Source organism: Xenopus laevis, chromosome 1L, assembly GCF_017654675.1.
Source record: "Xenopus laevis strain J_2021 chromosome 1L, Xenopus_laevis_v10.1, whole genome shotgun sequence".
NCBI classification, from domain to species: Eukaryota; Metazoa; Chordata; class Amphibia; order Anura; family Pipidae; genus Xenopus; species Xenopus laevis.
In genome coordinates, this window is record NC_054371.1 from 157,021,450 (window position 1) to 157,047,569 (window position 26,120).

The 26,120-nt window shown below is 38.4% G+C and overlaps 1 protein-coding gene across 3 annotated transcripts; it reads left to right on the forward strand.

Annotated features, from left to right (window-relative positions):
* dtx1.L (deltex 1 L homeolog) lies at positions 1-25,716 on the forward strand. 3 transcript variants are annotated; one of them, XM_018239746.2, is made up of 10 exons: positions 1-936; positions 1,656-2,162; positions 7,584-8,274; positions 16,728-16,789; positions 17,522-17,683; positions 20,500-20,561; positions 21,615-21,773; positions 22,897-23,058; positions 23,651-23,740; positions 24,102-25,716. In XM_018239746.2, the coding sequence occupies exons 2-10, from the start codon at positions 1,907-1,909 to the stop codon at positions 24,327-24,329; spliced, it is 1,872 nt and encodes a 623-aa protein (XP_018095235.1). In that variant the 5' UTR covers positions 1-936; positions 1,656-1,906; the 3' UTR covers positions 24,330-25,716.
* The last annotated feature ends 404 nt before the right edge of the window (positions 25,717-26,120 follow it).

Consider the following 26,120-nt stretch of genomic DNA (forward strand, 5'->3'; position numbering starts at 1 on the left):
CCTCCAGCACTCACAGCTCCTGCCCCTTACTCTTGCTCACAGCTAAGTGCCTTTGCTCTCTTTTTCTCTCTTCCTCCTCTCTTCCTCCTCTCTTTTTCTTCAGTTATTCTCATATATTTCTAAGTCCCTTAAGTGGCTGCAGAGGCTGCAGTGCTGCGAGAGACCCAGAGAATCAGAGATATTGGAAGAGGAATGCAGCAGAAAAATTGTGTGTAAGAGAGAGGGAGCCTGACACAAACAGGGACACAGAAGAACTGTCACAAACAGCTCTCACAGAGACCATGAGGATCCACATAGTGACTGCAAGACGAGGAGAGAGACAGTGCCAGCTAGTAGAGGCTGACAGGGGCTAAATCAAAGAACTCTAGCATGTTGTGTGCCACGGAATCACCCAGAGAGAAGGCAGGAGGTGACAGCAATATCCAGATCATTCTTTTGTCTCATTTCTGCACTCACTAAACAGGATTATCTTTTAAACCCTGCAGCCTGCATCGTAAGGCACGCACAACATAATATCTGTAAGCCAATCTGATTTCTACAGAAAATCAACATATTTGCATTCAGTTGTTGTGTATGCACCGACAGAGTAATATCCAAGGTAGTTGCATTTGCACAACCCAACGGTGACATCTAGCTCCCACGCACTGGGAAACACACAGCAGCTCAGTTGCCTTTGGATCACCCCCTTCCACCTGAAGATAGCGCGACCTAAGCAGCTGAAACTCCCATCTATCCAGGACGCATCTACTAGCGCAGTGGGGGGCAATGGATCATATAGCCACTGGGGCTTCTGAGCATCGCTAATTAATTTGGGAAATCAAGCTCCAGGCTTGCAGAAATACATCTCCAATTTCTCTAGTGCAACGTATAAGAGAGAGGGGGGCAAATAATATAATTGCTTCCTGTTCCATCGCTATTATTCCTGGAAACTGACTTGTGAGTATAACACTGGATATGGAGTAATCAAAACATGAAGTGTGTGTGTGTGTTTGTGCATATGTGTGCATTTTATACGCATAGAAACCTATTTAATATATGTGCATATCAGTAGCTAGATTAATGGCAAACACACAGACACATGTAGGACAGTGTTCCCATTGCAGGAATGGCCTGCATAACGCCATCAGCTCTATCAATCTTTTTAATAACTCCAGCTCTGTGGGTGGGCTCTTTATTTATGTAGTTGTAGGGCAGTCAGTTTCTATGATTCTGAACATTATTTACACATTGCATGGGGTGTGGACATTGCAATCTTGTTTTTTTTTTCTCCTCCGGCTGTGAAAAAGGACAATTTATTTGGATTTGATTACAATATTGCCATTAGTCTTTTATTCAGAATAAAAGAACTAGAACAATATAAAGGACTTAATAATAATAATAATATATATATATATATATATATATATATATATATATATATATTATTATTATTATTAAGTCCTTTATATTGTTCTAGTTCTTATATATATATATATACCCACCACCGTTTTAGATTGTAAGCTTATGCCAGCAGGGCCCTCATGTCCTATTTATTTTCTGTAACCCCTGTTGATTACTTTATTGCAAGACATTGCTGAGGTTATATTTAATAAATTATCATAACAAAATGAATTGTATATTAGACGACTATTTATATTTCATTGGTTTTTTTTCAGGATCCCTCTTATAAATCTATCTTGGGTAAGACAGAGATACTCAGATATCTTCAATATTGCATCTGCCTTCAAAAAACCCTGAGATATTTTGATGCCTGGATTAATAGAGAGAGACCCCATTCTCCATAAGGCGGTTCATTAAAACTGTATTAATGGCCAATACCCTTTTAACTCTGCCTAGATTTATAACACTGTATCAGTGTCACTGGGACAGAAGGCCCTTGTGATCACATATCCCTGTCAGTCTTGATATGTCACGGCCGGGTGTCCTTTTGCCAGTCAATGGGCATAACTTTGGTAGCCAGGGGGGCCCTCCTCGTGTCGTAGTCTGGGAGTGGCTGAATGAACATGGACGCTGGAGACCCTACACTGCTACTGTGTGTCACCACATTGAGAATGCCCTACGAGAGGATGGCCGGGGACGGGTGGCCTTAGGGCAAGTGGATGCCCAGCTCACACCCTATGTCATCGACCTGCAAACTATGCACCAGTACCGGCAGGACACAGGTAATAGGCACTGCTATAATAAACAGTTCATGTAAGCTTTTAAGCACTGTCCCCTTTGCTAGTCTTTAGTTGCATGATATGTAAAGGTAACATATATATCCTATATTTACATATTGACATATATGCCACTTTGTTAGAGTTTTCTGCAGTGGTCTTATATAGCTGTCAGGTAACTTTTTACTTAGACTGCAGGAAAGCAGTGCCCTCCAGTGGCATGATTGCATTGTTACTGTATGTGCTATAACGGTTTCTTGCTTATACTAGGCAATATGTTTTATCTACGCTGTGTCTTGCATAAAAGGTCACTTCACGTTATAGATATTATAAAATTCTATTGGTGGCAATCAAAAGTCAAAACTGGGAATTTTTTTACCCTGCAGCATATTTCCAGTATGCCCAGCAAGATGCCTCCTAGGAGTATGCTTCTGGGGTTGGCAGGGCACATGGAGCCTTCTGGGTGCTGAAGATGATTTTAAGAGAAGGCAACATGTTTTCTGCTAAAAATCAGCAAAAATAATTCTGACATGGAGAAGATTTCTTCATATATTGGGAGAATATACAATGAAGCTCCATTGTACAATGCAGTCAAGGACAGCAGTTACAGGTGTGCATGGAGGCCATTGGATTCTGTAACTGCCTATAATATTTTACAATTAATTAATATTTTATAATACAATTATCCCCTGGATTTTGCCACTTCTTCAAACCAATATTTCCATTTATGAACATAATTGTTGTGACTTCTAAACCTCTTATTTCAGATATTGGACTACTGACAATGCCTTTATCTGAAGTGGGTCAATGTAGTTGCAGTCTCTGTTACTATAAGTAAATCTTTTTATCCCCTTATGCCTCAGGTACCAAAATAAGGTCATAATCTCTCTCTTCTGCCCGAGGGCTTTGTCTGACAGTTATGTAGTAAACATTGCATTCAACACTTTTAAAGGATTTCAGTCTGGCAGAGAAGTGTGATGGCAGACAACTGGACCGCCATCAGAAATCGCAGAGCCCCATACGACAAAATTTCCTGGGCCCCTGGGCTACACCCACTGCAAGCCCCACCTACAGGTCCGCGCTCCCCACCACATAGTAAAAAAACAAAAAAAATATTGGTGGCTAGGGTTTCCACATGAGAAAAAAATTGGTGGCCAAAATTGGTGGCCAGCCCCCCCCACATTATAAGAAAATTGGTGGCCAGGGCCCCTTAAACTTCCATGCCTTCCCGAAGTCAGCAGCTCTCAGAAAGATGGGGGGCCCGGTTAATCAAGTAAGTGTGGCGTGGCCGGGCCCCCCATACCCTCAGGGCCGCCTACAACTCTCCCCCCTGTCCCCCCCGATGGCTGCCCTGGCAGACAATATAATATAAAATAATGATATTTATATATAGGCATCCTATGGATTTTAGAGGTGTATGGGTCTACATACCCATTTTTATGCATTTTTATCAGCTCAGGTCAGCCTACCTGACCCACCACAGCTTTACCAGTAACCTGACCTGCTTTCCACTGCCAGCCCTGCAAAACATCAACATAGATGTAAAACCATACAAGGTACATGGACAGGGCTGGATTTACATAGTGTGTGCCCCTAGGCCCACTGCTGTTTGTTGCCCCTGTCCCCTCCCCTTTATTCGTGCAAATTTTCATCATCTGGACTGGAACAATGGAGATTGTCGCATGGGCAATTAAAAAATGATTGTATCTCCAGCGCATCCCCAGTGTTTCTGAACCAATGTGGGTGTGGTTGGGCAGCATACCACCCCCCTAAAATCCTGCCGCCCTAGGCCCAGGCCTAGGTGGCCTTTCTACAAATCCGGGCCTGTACATGGAACTTTTTAGGGGAGATAGAGAGAAGCTAATTTTGTGAGAAGTAAAGCAAAATGTTCTACTGTGCACAGCCCACAACTATGTCTATACCCATGTTTAGCTACCTGCTACCTGTCTGATTTCCACATTGCACTGCTGGTACCCACGGATATGCAACCTGCTTGAGGACTCTCTCAAGTAGGAACCCCAGTTTAGTGTCAGATCAGAATGTGGTTAAGAGCAGTAGTATATTTGTAATGGCGACCTGGATGTGAGTACAAGCTGAACACCATTATCTGTGGCAGACACATTAAAGGCAGAACAGATAATGCCATCGGATACAGCCACAAACCTTTATTTAAGGAATAAGCATAGGTCTGGTTTCATTTCAGGTCGCAATTGCAAGCACAGTCGTCACAATCAAACGCTTTTCCCGCTGCATTTCATGGTTATACAGTGCCCAGTCCTATACCCTAAAACTGTGATTACATTAAAACAGGAGTGTACAACCTGCTGTCTTGTGATGTTGTTGCTAGTGATGGGTAAATTTATTCGGCAGGTGCGAATTTATGGCAAATTTCCTTGTTTGCCGCGAGCAAATTAATTAACGGACGCCAGTTGACTTTAATGTCGATGGCATCAAAATTTGCATTTCGCTGATTTTTTGCCCATTTTGCGGGAAATTTGTGAATTTCATGGTGAAATGGGAGAAATCCGCCCATCACTTGTTGTTGCAGTTGCACTACAACTGAACTCAAGGTTCCATAAAGAATTAATTTTTTTCCGAAACAAAGGCTTATGCATACCTGGACTATTATACATATTCTGAATGTGGTTTGTGCTCTTCTGTGACACAATTCCAAAGGCTGCTGAGGAATGATACAGACTGATGCTGCATTTTGTTTTAATCATTAGCCGAGTTAGGCTGCTCTCTCTGCAGATCACAGGCCAGCACATAGCATCATTATATAGCTCTGCAATACTAGGCCATAGGAAGGGTTTCTTGTGAGGGTTTTAATATGGTATTTGAAGCTGTTCTTTCTATTGTTATTTATTCTTTCATATTCAAGATATTCAAGATCTTCTGTTTTATTGTTTCATTTTGTTTAATTATGGTAAATCTAGAACCTTCATATTGTCCTGTATGTTATAGTTAATTGTTTCATTGACTATTATTAAAAAATACTATCTATCTTTCTATCTGTATATATATATATATATATATATATATATATATATATATATATATATATATATATATATAGTATATATATATTGCAGTGTTTTTTCATCTCCATAGAATGTTGATCCCCATTGACTGCAGTCCTTGCTGTGCAGCAGAAATAAATATGTGGATGAATTTTCTTAGTGATCAAGTATTCAGAAGACAGTGGAGGCTGTACTGCATTAAGAAATCTGGGGAATGCCTGGATAAGATGCAGTGCAACACTGTAACACAGCGGTACCCAGCATGCTGCAGTGTAGTACAGAGGCCTGTTTATGAAGATTCCTCCACCCAGGGACTGTTTAAACTGGCTGGCCCTTGGGGACAGATCCATCTCATACACAACACACACAGCTCCTAACAGGATTATTAATTATCTGCTTGTTGTTGTGGCCGCAGACCTGCAGACACAGAGGAAAAGCAAAGGGAGGGAGTATTGGGGGAAGAGAGAAGCAGTGCTCAATATTACAGTAAATACAGTTCCTCTCTGCTATATAAAGATGGCCAAAAATCAAAGCTGTCACTATGGTAGCTTCATAGGGAGACAGGGGTGCAATGCCAATGTCCTATTATACAAAATACATAAACCATCCTACTACTAAACTTTCCCACCAGAAAATTAAATAATACACTGTCCCTCACACATGATTTATCTTACCCTTGACTTATCAATTGTTTTTTCCCTGCTTCATCTCTCTACTTAGCTGTGCACCATTGTCAAAAGACTGTGAACCTATTTCTCTTTGACTATTTACCTGTATAATGATATAATCCTTGTTATTAGATTCATAATGAAATATTTACATATATACTTTTGAAATGACCCCAGGCCGTCATGTTAAGGCACTATCCACCCCCACGACACAAGCTGGGAAAGCAATCAACAGGCCTGAGTAGTGGTAATATTTTGCTATTTAAATGGCTTCCAACACTCTTTTTAGCGCAGTTGTTTTCAGATAGTTCAGCAGGAATAACGCCTTTTTTCAATTACCTTCTGTTTTTGACTGTTCTTCCAATATTAAATTGTAAAATGTAATTTATCACTTTCTTATGTCTTTCTGAATCAGCTCTGGGGGTGTCACTGACTCTGTAACTGTTCTAAATGATACATTAGTTGATCTACGCAATATGTTGGCGCTATATAAATACATGTTAATAAAATATTTCCTCTTTGGGCCTGCTGAGCAGAATCCCTGGGTTTCATTATAGGCAGCTGTTACTTATAATTGATACAACAGTTGCTAATATTGCAAAGATACTGATGTGAAATGCATCAATTAATGTAGAAAATTGTAACAGTTCAGAATCTGCACCTGAATTACTGAGCTGCCAGACTGAAACACCAGAGACAGGAACATTAAACTTTAAACTTAAATTTTGGGAAAATGGTAAAAAATTAAAAATGGAAAGCAATTGAAAAAAGTCTTTATTTCTGGTGAACAAACTGAAAACAGATTTGTTTGGAAGGTGAACAACCACTTTAAGTGCAAATTTTGTGTGATTTGATGGCTTTTGGATTCTTGGACATTTTAATGAGAGCAATTATTATAATATCCATTATATTTTTCTGCTTTTGTTTTTTTCTGAGTTAATAGACTTTCATTGCATTTTGGATAGATAATGTAAAAGAATTCTCTGACTACTTGTCCAGTTTCCAGGGCTATCCATTTGGATTCTATAGAGGATCCACTAAAATCCACCAATGGTTACAGCTTTATTATTGACATTAGGGTAATATATGACGAAGTAGCTACTTCATTGCTCCTGCTTGTCCAAGGAAGCATGCAAAAAAGAAAATCATTATTTTTTTACTCATGGAACCCTTTTGTGGCTTGTAAATGCCCTTAAATTTTAAAATAGAGGGACCATGATTTGAAATACAGTAATATTTCTAATATTGTAAATCAAACTTTTAAACTTACTGTTTAGGGTGTAAAGATAAAGTGTGCTTAGAAATTAAATGTCTTCAGCTAACCTTGGGACTCTATGGTCTGGCAATATTTATAAATGAAGATCAACACATAAGTTGGGTAGTTCTGAAGCAAACAACTGCATCATGCACAGAGAAATTATAATAACTTGAGAAATAACTTGATGTATTACGATGACAGCTGTTGTTTGGAGGACTGTATCGATAAGATGTAGTTATTGTTTTATGAGGATACCACAACCATTTACAGTTTAAAATAAAGGGATGTGCTTTAGCTGCTCTTGCGGTCTTAATATATATTTTAGCTTAGTTTGAATTTTGGTAGATAAGAGTTTTTGTACTTCATTGTTTCAGCTTTGCCACCTGTATTAAAACTGATCAATTAAAATGTACCATTGTCTCAGGGGCCCTATAATTAAAATAATACTGTGCTCTATTTTCTCCTCCTTTTTCTTGCTCAGGAACAATCCGGCCAGTAAGGCGCAACTTTTTTGAGCCATCCTCTGCCCCAGGGAAGGGCATAGTCTGGGAGTGGGAAAATGATGCAGGTTCTTGGACCCCTTATGATACAGAGATCTGTATTGCCATCCAGAATGCCTATGAGAAACATCATCCTTATCTGGACCTCACAACCCTTGGTTTCTGTTATTTGGTTCATTTCCACAGCATGTGCCAAGTCAACCGCCAAACCCACCGTAAGCGCAGGCTAAGGAGACGTATGGACCTGGCATATCCACTCACCATGGGATCCATACCAAAGTCTCAGTCTTGGCCTGTGGGATCTGGCTCAGGATTGCCCTGCTCATGTCCTCAGTGCCTCCTTGTTAACAGCACTAGAGCAGCCTCCAATGCCATATTGGCATCCCAAAGGATCAAGGTTCCATCTGGTCCTCCACCTGCCTTGCCTCCTCCACCACCTCCTACCATACATCCGTCTGGCTTGAGGCAAAGCAATACCTATAGTGGAGGTGCAGCAGGCTGGGGAAGAACAGGGGAAGGAATGCGTTCTACAGGAGGCATAAGAAATGGCTCTGGATTCTCCCGCAGTCAGAGCGTACCAGGTGCAGCACCATATCCAGGACAGAACAACCTTAACAGGCCAGGAGAACAGAGGACTAGTGGGAGCAGCAGCAGAGCATCTATTCCACCAGGGTAAGTTGTGTCATGAGCACAGATTCTAAATTTTATGTTCTACATTGCCAAAATATCAAAATAAAAGTTTTGCGTTTGTGGCAAGTTGTCCATATAAACAGTCTGTAAAATCAAGTGATATCCTCAGAGTTACTTTTCTTGATATTGTTATATTCACCAATCTCAAAAACTAAAATATTTGTGTTGCAAGTCTGGCACATAATAAATAAAGTAAAAAAAACACAATCACATAAATGGCCAAAGCATGTAGTACATGGAATTGACTGCCATTTGTTCAAATACAGTATAGTCTCTAAAGTGACCACCATGTTTTACGTTTCATGTACAATACCTGGAACACCTTGCACTTAGGGGTTAAGACAGGGGACCCCCACTTTTTTTTTTTTTTTTACCCGTGAGACACATTCAAATGTAAAAAAGAGTTGGGGAGCAAAACAAGCATGATAAAAGTTCCTGGGGAAGCTAAATAAGGGCTGTGATTGGCCATTTGGTAGCCCCTATTTGGACTGGCAGCCAATAGGAGGCTCTGTTTGGAAATTCACATGGTTTTTATGCAACTAAAACTTGTCTCCAAGCCTGGAATTCCTAAATATCCAAAGCAAAACTGTAGCACACCGATCAAACTTGTCTTGTGAAGAAAAGTGTTTTTATTGGCTCACGGCAGACATAAAGTTTGGCAACGTTTCGGGCCACGCAGGGCCCTTTATCAAGCCTAAACTTACATTCAAAGTACTGTGTTAAATACCAAAGAAAAAGAGGGAGGAGTGGAGAAACAAGCACCTGTTTTGAGGTGACTGACATCCAAGAGGTTAGTAAGCAACATTTTGCTCATGAGCCACTGGTTGGGGATCACTGGCTTAAAATGTTAATAACTGGTATCTTTAAGGGTACATATTTTACCAATTTACAATTTGATGGCAAAGCTTTTTAAATCTGGCTTAGCCTTTCCATAATTACACATTAGGGGGCTCAATTATGATTTGCAGTGCTGCAAATGCAAGAGCACTAAGAGGCACAGAGCGTGTCCCTTTTGTGTCATTCACATCCAACTTGAGGCAGGAGCATTGCTGCACCCTGCACCTTACACACCTTGCACCTATGTGCTACATGGTCTCTGTGCTCCAAAACAGAATGCAGAGACCTGCAGCAATTAATTTTTTCACATTTCCCAGTCATGAAACAAGTCTTAGGTTTAGTACTTTTCTCCAGTACAGTATGTGTGTGTGTGTGGCAAATTAAAACAGTCATTTGGTCTGAAACAGACAAGCAGACTGATTATTGACCTAATTCAGCACACCATGTAAGCTCATCATTTGGTCTAGAACTTCACAGGCCCATGCTTGCATTTTTGCCAAGCAGTGCTATTTAGCCATATACTTGTTGGTTTTCATATTACGCTACCGACCAATTATTCAAAAAAATGATCTACTGGTTATTACACCACTAGTTTAGCTTGTGTCCAATTTAAAACAAAGTATAGGTTGTACTGGGCACTTTTTTATCTCCTGACATACTGTACATTCCATTAGCAAATGCATGGATTTGTCTAGTTAAAAGGCTACATTCTGTCCTAACCAAAGAAAATCCCACCAAGTTATTGCCCATGCAAATTATGACCCACACCCATTGTACAAAAGAAGAGGGCTTAAATGTTAATTGGGTTATGGAAGAGACCCCATAAAATTGTAGAAAAGTGCTCTAATATTATTATTATTATTATATTTTAAAGGGCAACTAGACACTATGGCTACCTGTTTTAGAATGAAGAATCACTGGTTTAAAGGCAGAGATCTTCATAACTGTTTCAGTATTTGTGTAAGAAGTTGTGATGCTTCATACAATGAAATCATTAGAATACTAACCCATTGTTATTAGTATGACCTTATAATTGCCTTTAGTTAAAGGGCACCTATTTGTCTATTTTGTGCAAAACATTTCATAGCGAGCAATATTCTGCCTGCACTAGGAGGGAGCTCCCTGTGTGGGTGTCCATGTTTGGTCACATGTAAGAACCTAATGAGAGACTCACTCATTATGCACACGGGTGTGACATCACACACATGCATAATAAGTACGCTGGTACACTTAACATGGTTGTTTCCCCCAGCCAGAGTGGGGGCTCTTTAATTTAAGGCAAATATAAAGCCATAATAAAAATGGGTTAGTGATCTAATGGTATGAAACATAAAAACTTACATAAACATTGATGAAGATGAAGATGTCTGACTTTAAAACAGTTATTAATAAATGAGGGCAATAACAGGTTCTAAATCAATCTGAGGCTAGCAAATCTGATTTCTTGTTTAATTTGGATTTCTTGAGAAAAGGGTTAAGAAAAGTTGCTTAAATAAGAAGCACATATATAAGCACATAAGAAGGCTTATAATAAGAAACTGCCCTTTAATCATTCAAGTGGCTTAAATAATAGAATCCAAGTACGAATACTCTTGCGGTATAGATTCTATATTCCCTAAAACTGTTGCTAGACAACACGTGATTCCTGTCATGGCTACTATGGCCATCACGCAAAGGGTTAAATACATATAAATAGCTATGGGCTGATAATATGTTGGCATGGCTAGAAGGAGATCTCTCTCTATAAGCCGTCTGAGCTTTGTATTTGTGCTACATTATACTGTATACTCATTTTTATTGATATGATTGTGACAGAAGAATAGATTCTAGAACTGGTGATGGTAAGCTTATACTGAATTTCACAGTTTATCAAATTCAGGAACAGGATGTATGCGTTTTTGAAGGAAAAAAACATTTAAAAGCCCCTAACAATATCTGTACTAATTTGCCTAATACAAATGGAAATTACCTTTTTCTGTCCATGATGATAAATTCATTCTATACTACTAAACATTAAATGGATTTATTGAAGGGCCAGTTGGATTAGTGCATATACACACTGAGCATAGAGATGGATGCTGCAGTGTTGAAGGTTTGCTATTTGTTGCCATGGGAATAGAGCTCAGGTGCTGCTCATAGCAACAGCTGAACATGGATCTCTCCTCCTAGGGTTTCACAGTACTGAAATTAATAGCTGGTATTTCACAGTGAATGTTGTTGTACATATATATATATATATATATATATATATATATATATATATATATATATATATATATATATATATATATATATATATGGACTGCGGGTGCCAGTTTTAAGATTTTTTATATATGAGTTATAACTGTGCACCCCAGGATAAATTTTTGCACCCTACACATATGTGGCCCCTATCAAATTCACACACACACATTAGGGTCAATTTCATTAGATATCAGTTAGCCTGCCTGTATGTTTTGGCAGTATGAGAGCAGACATGGGGAGAACATAAACCTGACTTGATTGGGATATGCTTAAAAGGCAATTCACCTTCATTAGTAAAACCGAATAACCTAATTTTGTAAAATGAACATGGTAAATAGGGGGTATGGCCAAAAAAATTCACCGCTGCGTGCACCGACTTTTTTGTCCCTCTTTTTATTTCCAAAATATTGGGAGGTGTGGTGAGCTCCATACTAAATATGTAAAAAATATTTGCTTTCAAACAGAAGTCCTATTTTTACAGACAATGTAAAAGTTAGGTGAAAATGCACATAGGGTATTTTCCTTTTTTGGCCTCTTAAAGCAGCCTGGCCACTATGTCTGAACAATTACATAAAGTTAATGTGACAAAGGCTCCAAGGCCTATTAAAATCATCTACATAGAGAGCTCATTCTTATTAGCTGGGCCATTTTTTCGGAATTTTAGCAGGTCAATCTTGCATGCGTTCTCACGTGTCTGTTGATCAGTTGGCTTCTGCTACATTGTTTAATAAGTCAGGAATACCAGAGATTGACAAATTAGAAATCATTTTTCAATAGCATTTCAATTTACAAATAAATGTATAAATGTGTAATTAATGCATGTTGAAAAGTTATGTAGAATAAAAGTATCTTATATTAGGCAAAATGTTTGAGTTTACATTTACTTTAAGCACAGATGTTGTCAAACAACTTTGCTTGCTAGTAATTAGTAAGTTGGTTCATGCAGTTGCAGTTTATTACGATTTAGCCAAGGCTTTTGATAAAGTGGCACATAAAGATTTGCTGGCTGAAGTATTAGGATTGTGCGCTTGTCAATAGTGCATTTTGTGCGCTTGTCAATAGTGCATTCTTTGATTGGAGATGGGTTGTAAGTGTGTGCTGCAGGCTTCTCTCTTTCATTTAAACTGATCATTATTAACGTGGAGCAGGATAGGGAAAGCAATGTATCAGTGTTTGGCAACAAAGTCATTTCCTTAATGAAGAAGAAGCTGTAGCAAGCAATTCAGAAGGAGAAAGGGCTAACAAAGTGTTGTCCTCCATTAATGGGTTATATATATATATATATATATATATATATATATATATATATATATATATATATATATATATATATATATATATATGAATACGTGTGCAGTTTTGGTCATTAGTGCTCGAAAGAAACATTGCTGAAATAGAGAGAGACCAAAGAAGAACAAATATGCTGATAAAGGGTATGTATTTTTTAAAGAAATTCAGCTTCAACAGGAAAACTATATTATTGCCCTTGCATTTCTCACTCCAGTCAACATGCTTCAAGAGAGAGAGACTAAATCAATAAACACAGTGAGCAGTAATTTACTCATAATATCTTTTGCAAACAAAAAAATCGAATCAATTTACATAAACTTTAAAATTTAGCATGTTGCATGGCATTGTCATCTCCCGGTCTGTATAACCATTGTCAGCCACTGCCTACTGACGCATTTTGCACTTCATCAGAGATGTTGTGAGGTAGCGTAACTATAGAGGAAGCAGACCCCACAGTCGCAGGGGGGGACAGAGTCAGCTTCCTCTATAGCCACTCTACCTACAGAAAATGTGTGCACCTGCTGCCTACTTGGGCAACTGCATGCACTCGAGCAGGGTCAGACTGGAGCATTGGGGCCCACCGGGTTCCAAACTTCCAAGGGCCCCACAGCAAATGAATGAACACCAGTGTGCGACACACATGTGTGATGCCACATATAATTGTTTTTTTCTGGGGGCCAGAAGATCAGGGTAGTGGGTGCCCATGAGGGTTGGGCCCACCAGGTTTTTTCCCGGTGTCCTGCCGGCCCAGTCCGACTTGAGAGAGTGGAGAGAGCGGAGGGCCAGGGAGACGGCAAAGTAGGGGCCCAGTTAAGTTGTAGTGTGCCGGACCCCTCCGAAGATTATATACGTGGGGAGGGAGATAGGGTGAAGTTGTTACACCTGCTGGCTCAATTAGGCCATATCCATTTCATACCCTTCATGCTATACAAATGCTAATTATACAGCCCCCTATATAGTTCTCTTTAGGCCACATTTCAGAACCACATGATCTAACATAAGCTTTTTACAGGGCAATATATGGCATCTAGATTTACAGAATTCCTATTCCTGAAACATTTATTTCCTTTCTAGCTGACTGAGGGAAAGCAGCCACACTGCCCCCGCCCTCCCCCCAGGATCGTACTTAACCATTGGTACATAATTTATGCTCTCCAGAAAAGACTTTGGCCTACATATTTTTATAATAATGAATACAGCTGTAACAATTTTCAAAGCTTCGAAAAAGGTCAGATTGCTGACCAAAACGTCAGTTTTTCCTCTGTAAAACAATAAAACACTTAAATGATTTTTAAGTCCTGTGAGTGCGAGACTTTCTCCCAGTTTATATATATAAATATATATATACAGTTGTGCTCATAAGTTTACATACCCTGGCAGAATTTATGATTTCTTAACCATTTTTCAGAGAATATGAATGATAACACAAAAACTTTTCTTTAACTCATGGTTAGTGGTTGCCTGAAGCCATTTATTGTCAAACAACTGTGTTTACTCTTTTTAAATCATAATTACTTCAATATTCTTGAAACTCTTTCTTTATATGTTATAAGTACATTCATTCGTTTTACAAACAGTTTGGTTCAAAAGTTTTCACATATTTAGAAAAAAGGTTTGATCATTTACATACCACAATATCGCAATGCGTGTAGACACCCTTGCCAGAGATGAACCAAACTGTTTGTAAAACTAATGAATGTACTTATAACATATAAAGAAAGTGTTTCAAGAATACCACTGTGTGAATATGGTAATATTTATTTGACTGTGCACGCCCTATTTATTGTGGAGTTCACCAGTAATTGATCAAAATGGGCACAGATAGCAGCAAAATGTCCTGAAATACAAATAAATCGGGTGGACTATTTATTGATTAAACTTACAGGCAGGTGTTGTGCAATTTGAAAAGTGGCGTCAGTGCTGAATTGTAAAGCATAGCAGTGTTTGTGTGAGTGTGTTTGAGTTGTATTTCACCATTGCCTTCAAAGTAACCTAAATAGAAATGTAACCTAGTTTCTGCAGGCTTTTCCCATTACTTCTCACTAACTGTGAGTGGTTTATAGGATAAACATATTGTCCAAACATGCATTAAGTACTAGGAAGACTGCAGCTTAATTCTATCTGTCTGTCTTTCTGTCTGGTGCATAAAACGAGTTGTTTGCAATATCTATCACTCTTTCAGCTGTCTATCATTCTCTCCATATATCTTTTAAAAAGGTACACAATATGTATCTATCATCTATCGCCCTATAACTCTATATATCTATCTATCTCTCTATCTGTCTGTTTCTATCTATGAATCTTTCCATCTATCTTTAAAAAAAGACTGGTGCGCAATATACATCCATGATCTACATCTACGAGTCTGATCCATCATCACTAATCTATCTATCTATCTATCTATCTATCTATCTATCTATCTATCTGTCTGTCTGTCTGTCTGTCTGTCTGTCTGTCTGTCTGTCTGTCTGTCTGTCTGTCTATCTATTTATCTATTATCTCTCTCTCTTTCTCTCTCTCTCTCTCTCTCTCTCGCTTTGTCTGTCTGTCTGTCTTTCTATATCGATCTATCAATCTTTGTATTGATCTATCTATCTATCTATCTATCTATCTATCTATCTATCTATCATCTATCTATCTATCTATCTATTATCTATCTATCTATCTATCTATCTATCATCTATCTATCATCTATCTATCATCTATCTATCTATCTATCTATCTATCTATCTATCTATCATCTATCTATCTATCTATCTATCTATCATCTATCTATCTATCTATCTATCTATCTATCTATCAATCTATTATCTATCTATCTATCTATCTATCTATCTATCTATCTATCTATCTATCATCTCTGTATCAATCTTTCTATTTATCTATCATCTATCTATCTATCTATCTATCTATCTATCTATCTATCTATCATCTCTGTATCAATCTTTCTATCTATCTATCATCTATCTATCTATCTATCTATCTATCTATCTATCTATCTATCTATCATCTCTGTGTCAATCTATCTATCTATCTATCTATCTATCTATCTATCTATCTATCTATCTATCTATCTTTATCTCTTTCCCAGTGTGCAAGAGATTATTTTCACAGTCACAGTGCCCAATTGGACACATGGGGAATTCAGTACTGGTATTTCCCAGGGGCCTTACAATAAGGGTAGCGGATTTCATTTCCATACTGCTGTGAGGACGTCTAACATCTAGTTACTCGACTAACATTTGCCCATAATGATAAGCAGTTCATCTGCATCATTATAATGTGCCTGTATCTCTGCAGCATTTCATTTAGCCAAAGAGCAGGGAGGAGAGGGATATATCAATAGGAATCCTGGTGTTGCCTCTGACAAGGTTATTTTGTTGAAGGCAATACAATACAGTGTAAATACCTCAGGGCAAAGATTTAGTTCGTTCAATTTACCCCACAGTTAACGCGGTCAGAAGACAATATGGCTCGACTAATTTCCTGACTTCTGACCTAGAAAGTAACTTCCATCATTTGTCTGTACGTGAGTGTATATTAATAGTTGCTTGTATCCTTTACGTGTCTGGGATACATCCTTTATCTCTTAATCTCCCATAATCCTTGTTTATCAATGGGATGAGCAGGTGGCGTCTTTGTTAGAAAGCTCCCTTTACGCATTACATGATGTCACAGCGAGGGGATGAGTGGCTTACACAGAGGTATATATCAGGCAGAGCACTTGTAATTACAGACACTCTTCTGTCACACTTTTATGGTGGTTATGTGACCTACAGAATGAAAATTACACTGCGTTTGAGGTGAGCACAAGATGAATTTAAGGAACAACCAGCTTTCTATGAAATAATAGCACTGTGTTATCCTTTGGTTACAACTTTTTAAATTTGATCATGTGCAATGCAGGTTTTATAGCACAATTAGCATTACTGTATTTTTAAAATTATATATATTTAAAGACAAGATCATATCTGACTGTTGTAGTAATTAAAAAAGGTCAATTAATTTACTTGCAGTACATGATTTGACCATGTGAATTTAGTTAATCTCCATTTTTTCTACAGCGTCCCTGCTCTACCTGTGAAGAACCTAAATGGTTCAGGTCCTGTGCACCCAGCATTGGCAGGTTAGTGTCACAAAACATTTACTTCTGTAGGAAAATATTTGAAGAAGATTTTAAGTTTTACTTTGTATGGCAGGAGAGGGGCTGATTTATTAACTTTCATTTTTTTCACTATTCAAACTTTTTGGCACTAAAAATCTTGCATGTTGAGAATGTTTTTAAAACACAAAATGTTCACTATTTATTAAGTGTAAAAACCAAAAAAAAAGTCTCAAAGTACACCATCTAAAAACTGTCAAGGTCATGTAGAAGTCAATTAGAAGCACATTTTGAAATATTTAGTTATTTCGAGGTTTTAGAATCTTTTAATTTTTTTTTACTTGTAATCACGGATATCGAGGTTTTCTTATATATATTCATATTTGTACCATGTTCCTATTATTTTGTGCTTTTTATATTCCGATGATTTAATAGATAAGTAAAAATGTTTTTAAAATGTGAGCTTAGGTGTGGTTAAAAATACCTATGCAAATTTTGATAAATAGGCCGCCCCATGGTGGCTGAATAAGGAACACAGGGGACAATTTTAATTGCCATAAGGCTGATTTCACTTGCACCATGATGGTAAACCCAGTGATGGTGGTCCCAAAACTGCCAAAAGTTCACATTTAAAAGGCAGCTAGAAATGTATTCCTTTATTGCTATGAATAAATCTGTACATGTAACTAGCAGTGTTTCTACTTTCCTTGGCTGTTGATATCTTGATAGTGACCTATTTGTCTTCTTTCTACAAAGGAATGACTGGTATTTTAATGTGTGCAGCTGGGTTACCTGTCTGCCTGACCAGAGCCCCCAAACCTATTCTGCATCCACCTCCTGTCAGCAAAGAGGACATTAAACCTGTCAGTGGCGTTAGTGGCATCTGTCGGAAAACTAAGAAGAAGCACTTGAAAAAAAGTATGGAAATAGGCTTTATCATACGGGAAAGGGTGTCTGGGATACTGGTGTGCAGGGCATTGCTGAGATATATTCATGAGTAGCAAGAAACAGGAATACTCCTGAGAGAGGCAATTGATGCAGTGTTACTCTGCACTGAAGCATAGGCTCAGCTATTAAGCTGCTTAGTATGGATTCCAAGTGATTAATGTAGTGGTCAGGAGAATAGCTGGATAGATAGTGTAGCAGAAATCTGCAAGGATACACTAGCAGTATCACTCTTCAGCAAAAAATAATACTTAGAACACTGATTTGGGACTTTGGGAAGAACAGGCCAGAAGTATTACTCTTCAGCAAAAAAGGAAAATATAGAACATTGCTTAGAAATCACTACTCGCCCTTGCAGGCACATTGTTAATAATGTTATGTGGTGTGTAGAGTGTCTGTTTTACATTAAGCCCAGCAATCAATGCCTGTGATACTTTAAATATAATTAACACTCAATCATTTGTCTTTTGTTTGGCGTGGTATTACGTTTGCTTGAAATTAATATTTTATTAGTATGTAACTGACACGTTCTCCCATTCATATGCCACACATTATATATTGTATTACTGATCGCTAGCTTTCTGTCTGCAGTAAAGTCACTGTCATCTGAATAAATGAAGGCTTTTAATTGGGTCTGAGAATGGATGTGTACTGCAAAGTATTTTTATACAGTAAAGAAAGAGATTCGACTAGTGCATGTGGGTCTTCATATTAATACATGCAAAGGATATTTTACACTTGCTTTGTGGCAGATACGTGGGATGTAGGAGTCAGGGTAAGATGAGTTTTCCAATATTTGAAATTTCATTGATTTGGTTTCATGTAAAATTTAAGACTACTTCCCCTCCCCCATAATGATGATTATTGAAAAAGCTACAGTATTCATAATGAGGTTTAATTAAACCTAATAATATGATAAAGGCTGTAGGCTGAAAGCATATGGGGTACTTTCCAACTGAAAAGCAGTAGCAAGAAATTGCTTGACGTCAAAGGGGTCTTCATATAAATTGGGAGTCTGGGCCCATTTATGATCTTGGCACCTTTTAGGGTTTTCACCCATAGCATAGGGAAGTCTGTTGGCAGACAGTAACCCTTTACTGTGCATCTTTTTTCCTGCGTCTCTACTGTCTGTATTACTTGCAGTTCTCACTGCTGTGCTACTTTACATTCTGACCTATTAAATATTCAGCAGTAGAAACCGTGCTTACATTATTACATTTCAGTCTCAAATATTGCTTTCACATTTCTAAATAATTTCCAACTGCCATGTAGACTCCATTAGTAAAAGTTAATCTGACTGGGAACAGACATCTGAGTAGAGCAATATGACCAAGGTATCATGCCTGCAGCTAGTAAATACCTTGATAATAAATTCATTTACATTTTTATTTTCCAGCTGAACGTGTCTTGCAGTAATAGTCGTAGAAAATGCAAGCATTGTCTCCCTTGTCTTGCACACAAGCCTTATTCACACATTTATAGGAAAATAGCCTGTAAATTCATTGGGAACCCTGAATAGCTACTTGTCTGTGATCCATTTCTGGTGATTGATTGGCAGAGCATAAAGCTAAATATAAACCTGCAAATTTAAAGGGGAACCATCACGAAAAATGTTATATAAGCTTCAGCATACTGAAATAAGAACCTTTCTCAATACAATCAATTAAATATTCTGCATCGTTTCTGAAATAATCAAGTTTATCTTCACTATCCCTCTCTCAGCATCTTCATGCAGCAGTTGGGTGTCAGATACTGTATTCATTGACAGTTAGATTCAATATATCTTATAGGGGGCTTCTTTCCTAGCAGATGTACTGTATTATAGCTAATTCAAATAACTGATTCCAGTACAGGTATGGGACCTGTTATATGGAATGTTCGGGACCTGGGGTTTTCAGGATAACAGATCTTTCCGTAATTTGGATCTTCACACCTTAAATCTACTAGAAAATCATGTAAACATTAAATAAACCCAATAGGGTGGTTTTGCTTCCCATAAGGAATAATTAAATCTTAGTTTGAACCACGTACAAGGTACTGCTTTGGATAAAATGGAGTTTATGAGGGATGTCCTTTCTGTAATTTGTAACTTTCTGGATAACTGGTTTCTGGATAACGGATCCCATACCTGTACAAACAAAATAACTGCCTTTTACACAAATTCTGCATGTAGAGAGACAGGATTTCTGGTGATTTTAATAGAGTGAGCTCTAATACATCTTCTAGACAAAAGGAGCCTCCATATAAGAGATATTGGATCATTTAACTACTGAAGGAAGACAGAATGAGGAGAAACAGATGAGAGAAGAATAGTAAAGACAAACTTGATTATTTGAGAAACAGTACACAATTTTTAATTGATTGTATTTAGAAAGTTTCTTATTTCAGTATGTTAAAGCTTATGTTACATTTTCATTTTTGCGATAGTTCCCATTTAAGGTTAATGCCACACAAAGATATTGGCTGTTGCTTCCAGTGAAAACTATACCTAGCTGTTTGTGTTTTGCATAATAAATGGAAATCTAATACTAAGTAACTTTCTGATGTACATTCATTCAAAAATGTCAGTGGTTTTAAATATAATTGGAATTGGAAGCAATACCTGTCTCTTTCTTTTCTGCACTGCTGCAATAATATAGCCAGTTGATTAACAGACCTGGAATAATTCAATTGCAGTTACATTTACAATTAATACTGTAAATATTTAATTAATATGTATTGGAATAGGGAAAATGGATTTTGGATGCAGAACAAATGTAATTTATTATGTCTCTGTTCCTTTTTTATAGGTAAGAACCCAGAAGAGGTGGTGCGCAGATACATACAGAAAGTAAAGTCCCCTCCTGATGAGGTGAGTAATTCTGAAACTTTGGAGACTTTAGAAAGCAGGCCTGTGCTGGAGAAAATTGTTGGTACAATAATGTAATATTGTGTGTAAACATAACTATAGGAAAATAAGAAGAGATAGAGTAAATGATTGCACTGAGAAAATTAACTATATATAAAATGCCTTTTACACGTAAATCCAAAACTCTTAAATGTATCTTCACACTCTGTCCAAACCACTAATGGTCAAAAATGCATGTTGGATATATAATTCTCATACCAAGGCATTATTATTATAGAGAATAATACACCCCTAAATGTAGGATATAATAAGTCGCTGAGGAGTTCCATGACCATATAATTTTCACTGAGCTGGGCCCAGTAGTATCACTGCCCAAGGCAAGGCTGTCAGTCATTCTTTTTATTTCTTAATTCTTTCTTTCTGTGCCCCTCTCTGATGCACTCTACACAACTGCCTACTCTTAGTTAGGTTCCTGAAAGGTTATATATATATATATAGTTCTATATATTTTTTTTTATAAAACACACGTTTCAGTGATCCATGTGACAGAAGTTATATCACTAAGCACCAATTATAACTAATGACGTCACTAAGCACAATTTATTTAGTGAATAAGCCCATACTGTAAAATATAGGGATATTTTAAGTCACTGGGGATCTGCATGACCATATAAAGGCACAATGCTGAAGATTAAAGCTGATTTCTAAAATCCTCATATTTTATAACACGGGGTACATTATTTATTATAATACATAAGTTTCATAAACTTGAAATTGCATCACTTAGCATGATTATAACTGATGACATCACTAGGCACCATTTATAAGAATATAATTTACAGGATATTCATGGCACTTGTGTAATATAAGGGTTTAATTTACAGGCTATTCTTTGCTCTTGTTCATTATAAAGACATTATGATTGGCTCCCGGTCAGAAACCAATCTTTCATACTGAAGTATTTTTTAAGAATAACCTAAATAATGACTTGTTGCTTTTACTGTTATCAAGTGCACTGATCTACTGTGTGTGTGGTGCCATCTCTCCCTTCTTTAGGATTGCACTATCTGCATGGAACGTCTAGTCACTGCATCAGGTTATGACGGTGTTCTCAGTCACAGAGGAATTCGAGCTGAGCTGGTTGGGAAGCTTGGAAAGTGTAACCACATGTACCATGTGCTGTGTCTGGTGGCCATGTATAACAATGGGAATAAGGTAGGACAATAGAGAATGTGTTCAAATAAAATAATGAGTGGTCATCCAAAACCAGAAGGCTGTTGTAGTTGAGTGTAGCAACTAGTGATGTGCGGGTCAGGGTTTCCCTGACCCGCACCCGACTCTAACCCGTCCTGCACTGACCCGCGCCCGCCTGCACCCGCTTCCGGTGGTCCTTTTATAGACCCACCCCGCCCCGCAGATGACATCACAATGACGCCACTAAAGGAGCAAGTAGGCGTGAGAGTATAAAACAGGAACCCGGAAGTCGGATGCCGGCATTTGAAGGTGGTGGGCGGGAAGAGCAGGAGAAGAGCTCAACCCGCCACCCGCGAGGAGCACTGCGAGGTCGACCCGAACCCGCCCGACCCGCCAGTCCTGCGGGTGTCGGGTTGGCCCGCACATCACTAGTAGCAACCTCTTACCAAACACCAGCCCAAGCTTGTGGCCACATGATATCATCCTTGAGAGGTAGAGATTACAAATAAAGCAAGTATGCTAAGTTCTGTTGCGAGAAAAGTAATATTGGCTATTCACACTCATTTCTCAGTACAGAACCCAGTTATTGAGAAAGACCTATAGATGTCTAATAAGAGTTTATTAGGCAGTTCTAGAATTTTGAATATTAAGAAAAAATGCTAAGGAAGTATGGATAAAAGCACAAGCTGGCTTTACACTGGTCAAATAACTTTACTGCGTATAATCCATACAAGTGGATGGCCCACAAACAGAACATTTGGATTGTGTTAGTTTCTTGAATGTGTACAACTCCTTATACAGTCACAGTGGCCTAACTTAAGCTTATGACATTCTTAATTCTGATAACTGTGATCTGATTGGCTCTTGACTGTCATCAGTATTATGTTTACCGATTATTAATATTAAATTTGGTATCAATCCAAAAATATCAAGAATGCTCCTTAAATGCCATGCTGATGCCTGCCCAATGTTATCTGCATGTACAGTATTGTACATTGACATTATTAAGTACTCATTTACTACAGCTGCATTGCCCACAATTTCTTATAATCTCCATTGTACACATCTTTACTAGTAAAATAAGATAGGGCCTTCACTGGTATTTCCTTATTAAACCACCAATGTGATGTTTTTTTTCTGGCAGGATGGTAGCTTACAGTGTCCAACATGTAAAGCAATTTATGGAGAGAAGACAGGCACACAACCTCCAGGGAAGATGGAATTCCATGTCATTCCTCACTCTCTGCCTGGATTTTCAGACTGTAAAACCATACGCATTGTATATGATATCCCAAGTGGCATGCAGGTACCAGCTACTCATAAGCTCCTTCTGAGGATATAAAATAGACAAGGGTGGTGGCTATAAATGGTGATTACCTAGGAAATAATAATAATAGCACTTACAAACCAGTGGCACAATGGGAAGTGTTGGTTTATGGCTCATTTAGGAAAAAGCCAAGCATTTCCCAGAGAAGAACTGTAAGGGCAGAGGCACACAATGCTATTTGGGGGAGATTAGTCACAGAAGAAACACTGACCCTCGGAAGTCAGCACTTCCCCAAAGCTAACTGGAACAGACAAACAGGTACCGGCACTCAGGGCGATTTCAAATAGTGGACAAGCCCTTACGTGTTTATTTTGTTTTCCAAAGTCGCCCGAAGTTTCCTCGTGATGCAACTTTGGCTCACTTCAGAAAACAAAGCACTCCGAGTTCCATCTTGCCGGCGATTTAGGCTCTAGCCGGCGGGAAGGCAGTTTGAGGGAGATTAGAAGAGGAGATTTGTTGCCGGGCGACTGAATCTCCCCAAATCTCCATGTGTGTCTCTGCCCTAACTGCTCTGCTAGAATGAAGCTAGATGGTTACTTTGTAAGGTGATAATCAATATTTCATTTTCCAGGGGCCTGAACATCCCAACCCTGGCAAGAAGTTTACAGCCAGAGGATTTCCACGACACTGCTATCTACCAGATAATGATAAGGGGAGAAAGGTATGTTTGAATAGCATGTAAAGGAAACTGATCCATAAATGTATAAACAACCTCAAATAGCAGATTTGTGTTCTAAACAATATACTGTGGTCCACCAGTTACTACAGTTCATTAGAGTACAGTGCTAGTTGCATCATAAAAAGTTTGACATACCTGCTTTCTTTTTTTTTATAAATTTGTACCCAAGGAGATGAAAGCAACAGATGTTAAAACAAAGAAAGTTAATTTGTGCTAACTTTATAGGCCAGAAGGGGAACAGAATGAGATCTGCTTGAGATGCTTGATCTACTGCAAATTGATTAGTTTAAATGAGACTTGAATCTATTAACGTCAAGAAAATAAGTAATAATTTCCCTTGCAGGTATTACGACTCTTGCTGGCAGCTTGGGAGCGGCGCTTGATATTTGCCATTGGTACCTCAAGCACGACAGGGGAATCCAACACAGTAGTGTGGAACGAGATCCACCACAAGACAGAATTTGGGTCCAACCTAACGGGCCATGGTTATCCAGATCCAAACTATTTGGACAATGTTCTGACTGAACTTCATCGTCAGGGTGTCATGGAGGAGCGATCCCTTCCATACTGATGATGGTACTGGCAGTTACTTAGCTGAGCATATAAAAGCCAGCAGGTGCATACCATTGCCTGCCTGCAAGAGGGTGATTTTCTGCAAACAGAAAAATCCTGTTTTTTTTCAGGAGCTGCAGTACTGGAGAAACCTTTGTCACTAAAGGAGAAGTTGCAGAGGAACATCACAAAATGATGCAGAACATCACATAAACCAAGTGGTGTGTGAAAACAATGTCAAGATGGCCTAAAATCAAACACTGGCAGAGCATATGCACTTCTTTACAGTACATAGTGCATCTGAGGAAGAAAGCAGATGGCACACAGACAATGGACTCAAGCCACTTAGTGCCAGAGAGAGGGTTCTACATCAGAACATTCTGAGGGGGGGGGGAAATGAAAGAGTCCCATAATTATATATCTTAAAAGTGGGTGCTAAGAATATCCAGTGTTGGTTGTCATCTCATAACAATTGTCTCCAGCCACAGAATAATGTTTTGGTCCTTGCATTTGTCCTTACTCCTACTTCAAAACCCAGGCCCACTTTAAGCTCCTTCTGTCCTACTGTCTGCATGATCTGAGAATATGTTGGATGGGTCTGTGTTGTAAAGGACTCTAAGCTCTGGAGGAGTATGTATAGCAACAGCACTGCTGTTCTGACCATTATATATAGATATATATATAATACAGAGTTTTAGAAATGAGCAATAACACATTCATTTGAAACCCTTCCCCAAGATCCACACATAAGGTTGTGGGCAATGCATATTAAAGGAACAGTACTGCTTAAATTTGTATGAGTTGCTCCAATATGACACTTACGCTATACTGTATATACAGATTTTTATATGTAAATGCATACAGCTCTGCAACCTGTTAAAATTAAGATATGAGAAGTCCTGCATGCCCTTTCCTGCAGTTGGGAGAAACAGGATATCCTGCAGCTAAGGCAGTGTTTGAGTTCACTTTATAGAATGTTACTTGTGGTTTGGCATTCAGTGTGGCATAAATGCAAGTTTATTTGTTTTTAAAGACATATTGTATTTCTTGTGTGTTAAAATAGCAGTTTGTAACAATCACACTGATGCCTCTCTAGATGTTGTAGAACTTCAACTTCCTCCAACCCACCGACAGCTGAAGGACAACTGTGGTTTGCCCATGCTTGCTACAGACCATTTTATGTATCTTTTGTTCTGCTGTGTTTTGGAAACTTTTAACTATATGTTTCATTTGTACAAGACTGTTAATATAAATGTGTATCAGTTTGAAGCTTTACTGTTCCGTTAATCTGCAGAACTGCTAAGCTGTGTGGTCCCTCACAAAGTCTTTTCAGAAAACATTAAAATAACTTGGCCAAAACTAAAGGGTTCTCTAGTCAACACAGGCATTAAATCCTTTAAATCCTTTCTCTTTGAAAATGTGTTTTAATTTCTGTTTTAAATACTAATTAATGTGTCTGTGGTAGCCTTCTGCTCCAGCATCTCCATATCATTTGTGCATTATTCTTTCTATTAACACTTCCTGCAGAACCTGCAAATGCATTTGTTAGCCTTCATTACCACTGGCTATTCATTTCCTCACCCAGAGTTGCACTGGCCTACCAAAGGACCTGAGGATCCCCCAATGGGACCAGGCCATAGTGGACCCCTACCTAGTTGAATGCCCATCAGTTCATCCTTATTTACACTGTGAGCCTCTATAAAAACCTATACCATCTGGTACTATCTATATCTACCTGCTGACAGAATGGGCCCAGGATGTCAGGTTCTTTGGTGGACTCTGAGAGACCCAGTCTGATACTGAGTTTTAT

What these genes read in the sequence shown, in the direction of transcription:
- dtx1.L (XM_018239746.2), top strand. Translation starts at nt 1,907, where the DNA reads ATGTCACGGCCGGGTGTCCTTTTGCCAGTCAATGGGCATAACTTTGGT. An exon ending in TAAAGTCCCCTCCTGATGAG is followed by an intron (nt 20,562 to 21,614) that starts GTGAGTAATTCT and finishes TCCCTTCTTTAG; the next exon opens with GATTGCACTATCTGCATGGA. An exon ending in ATAATGATAAGGGGAGAAAG is followed by an intron (nt 23,741 to 24,101) that starts GTATGTTTGAAT and finishes TTTCCCTTGCAG; the next exon opens with GTATTACGACTCTTGCTGGC.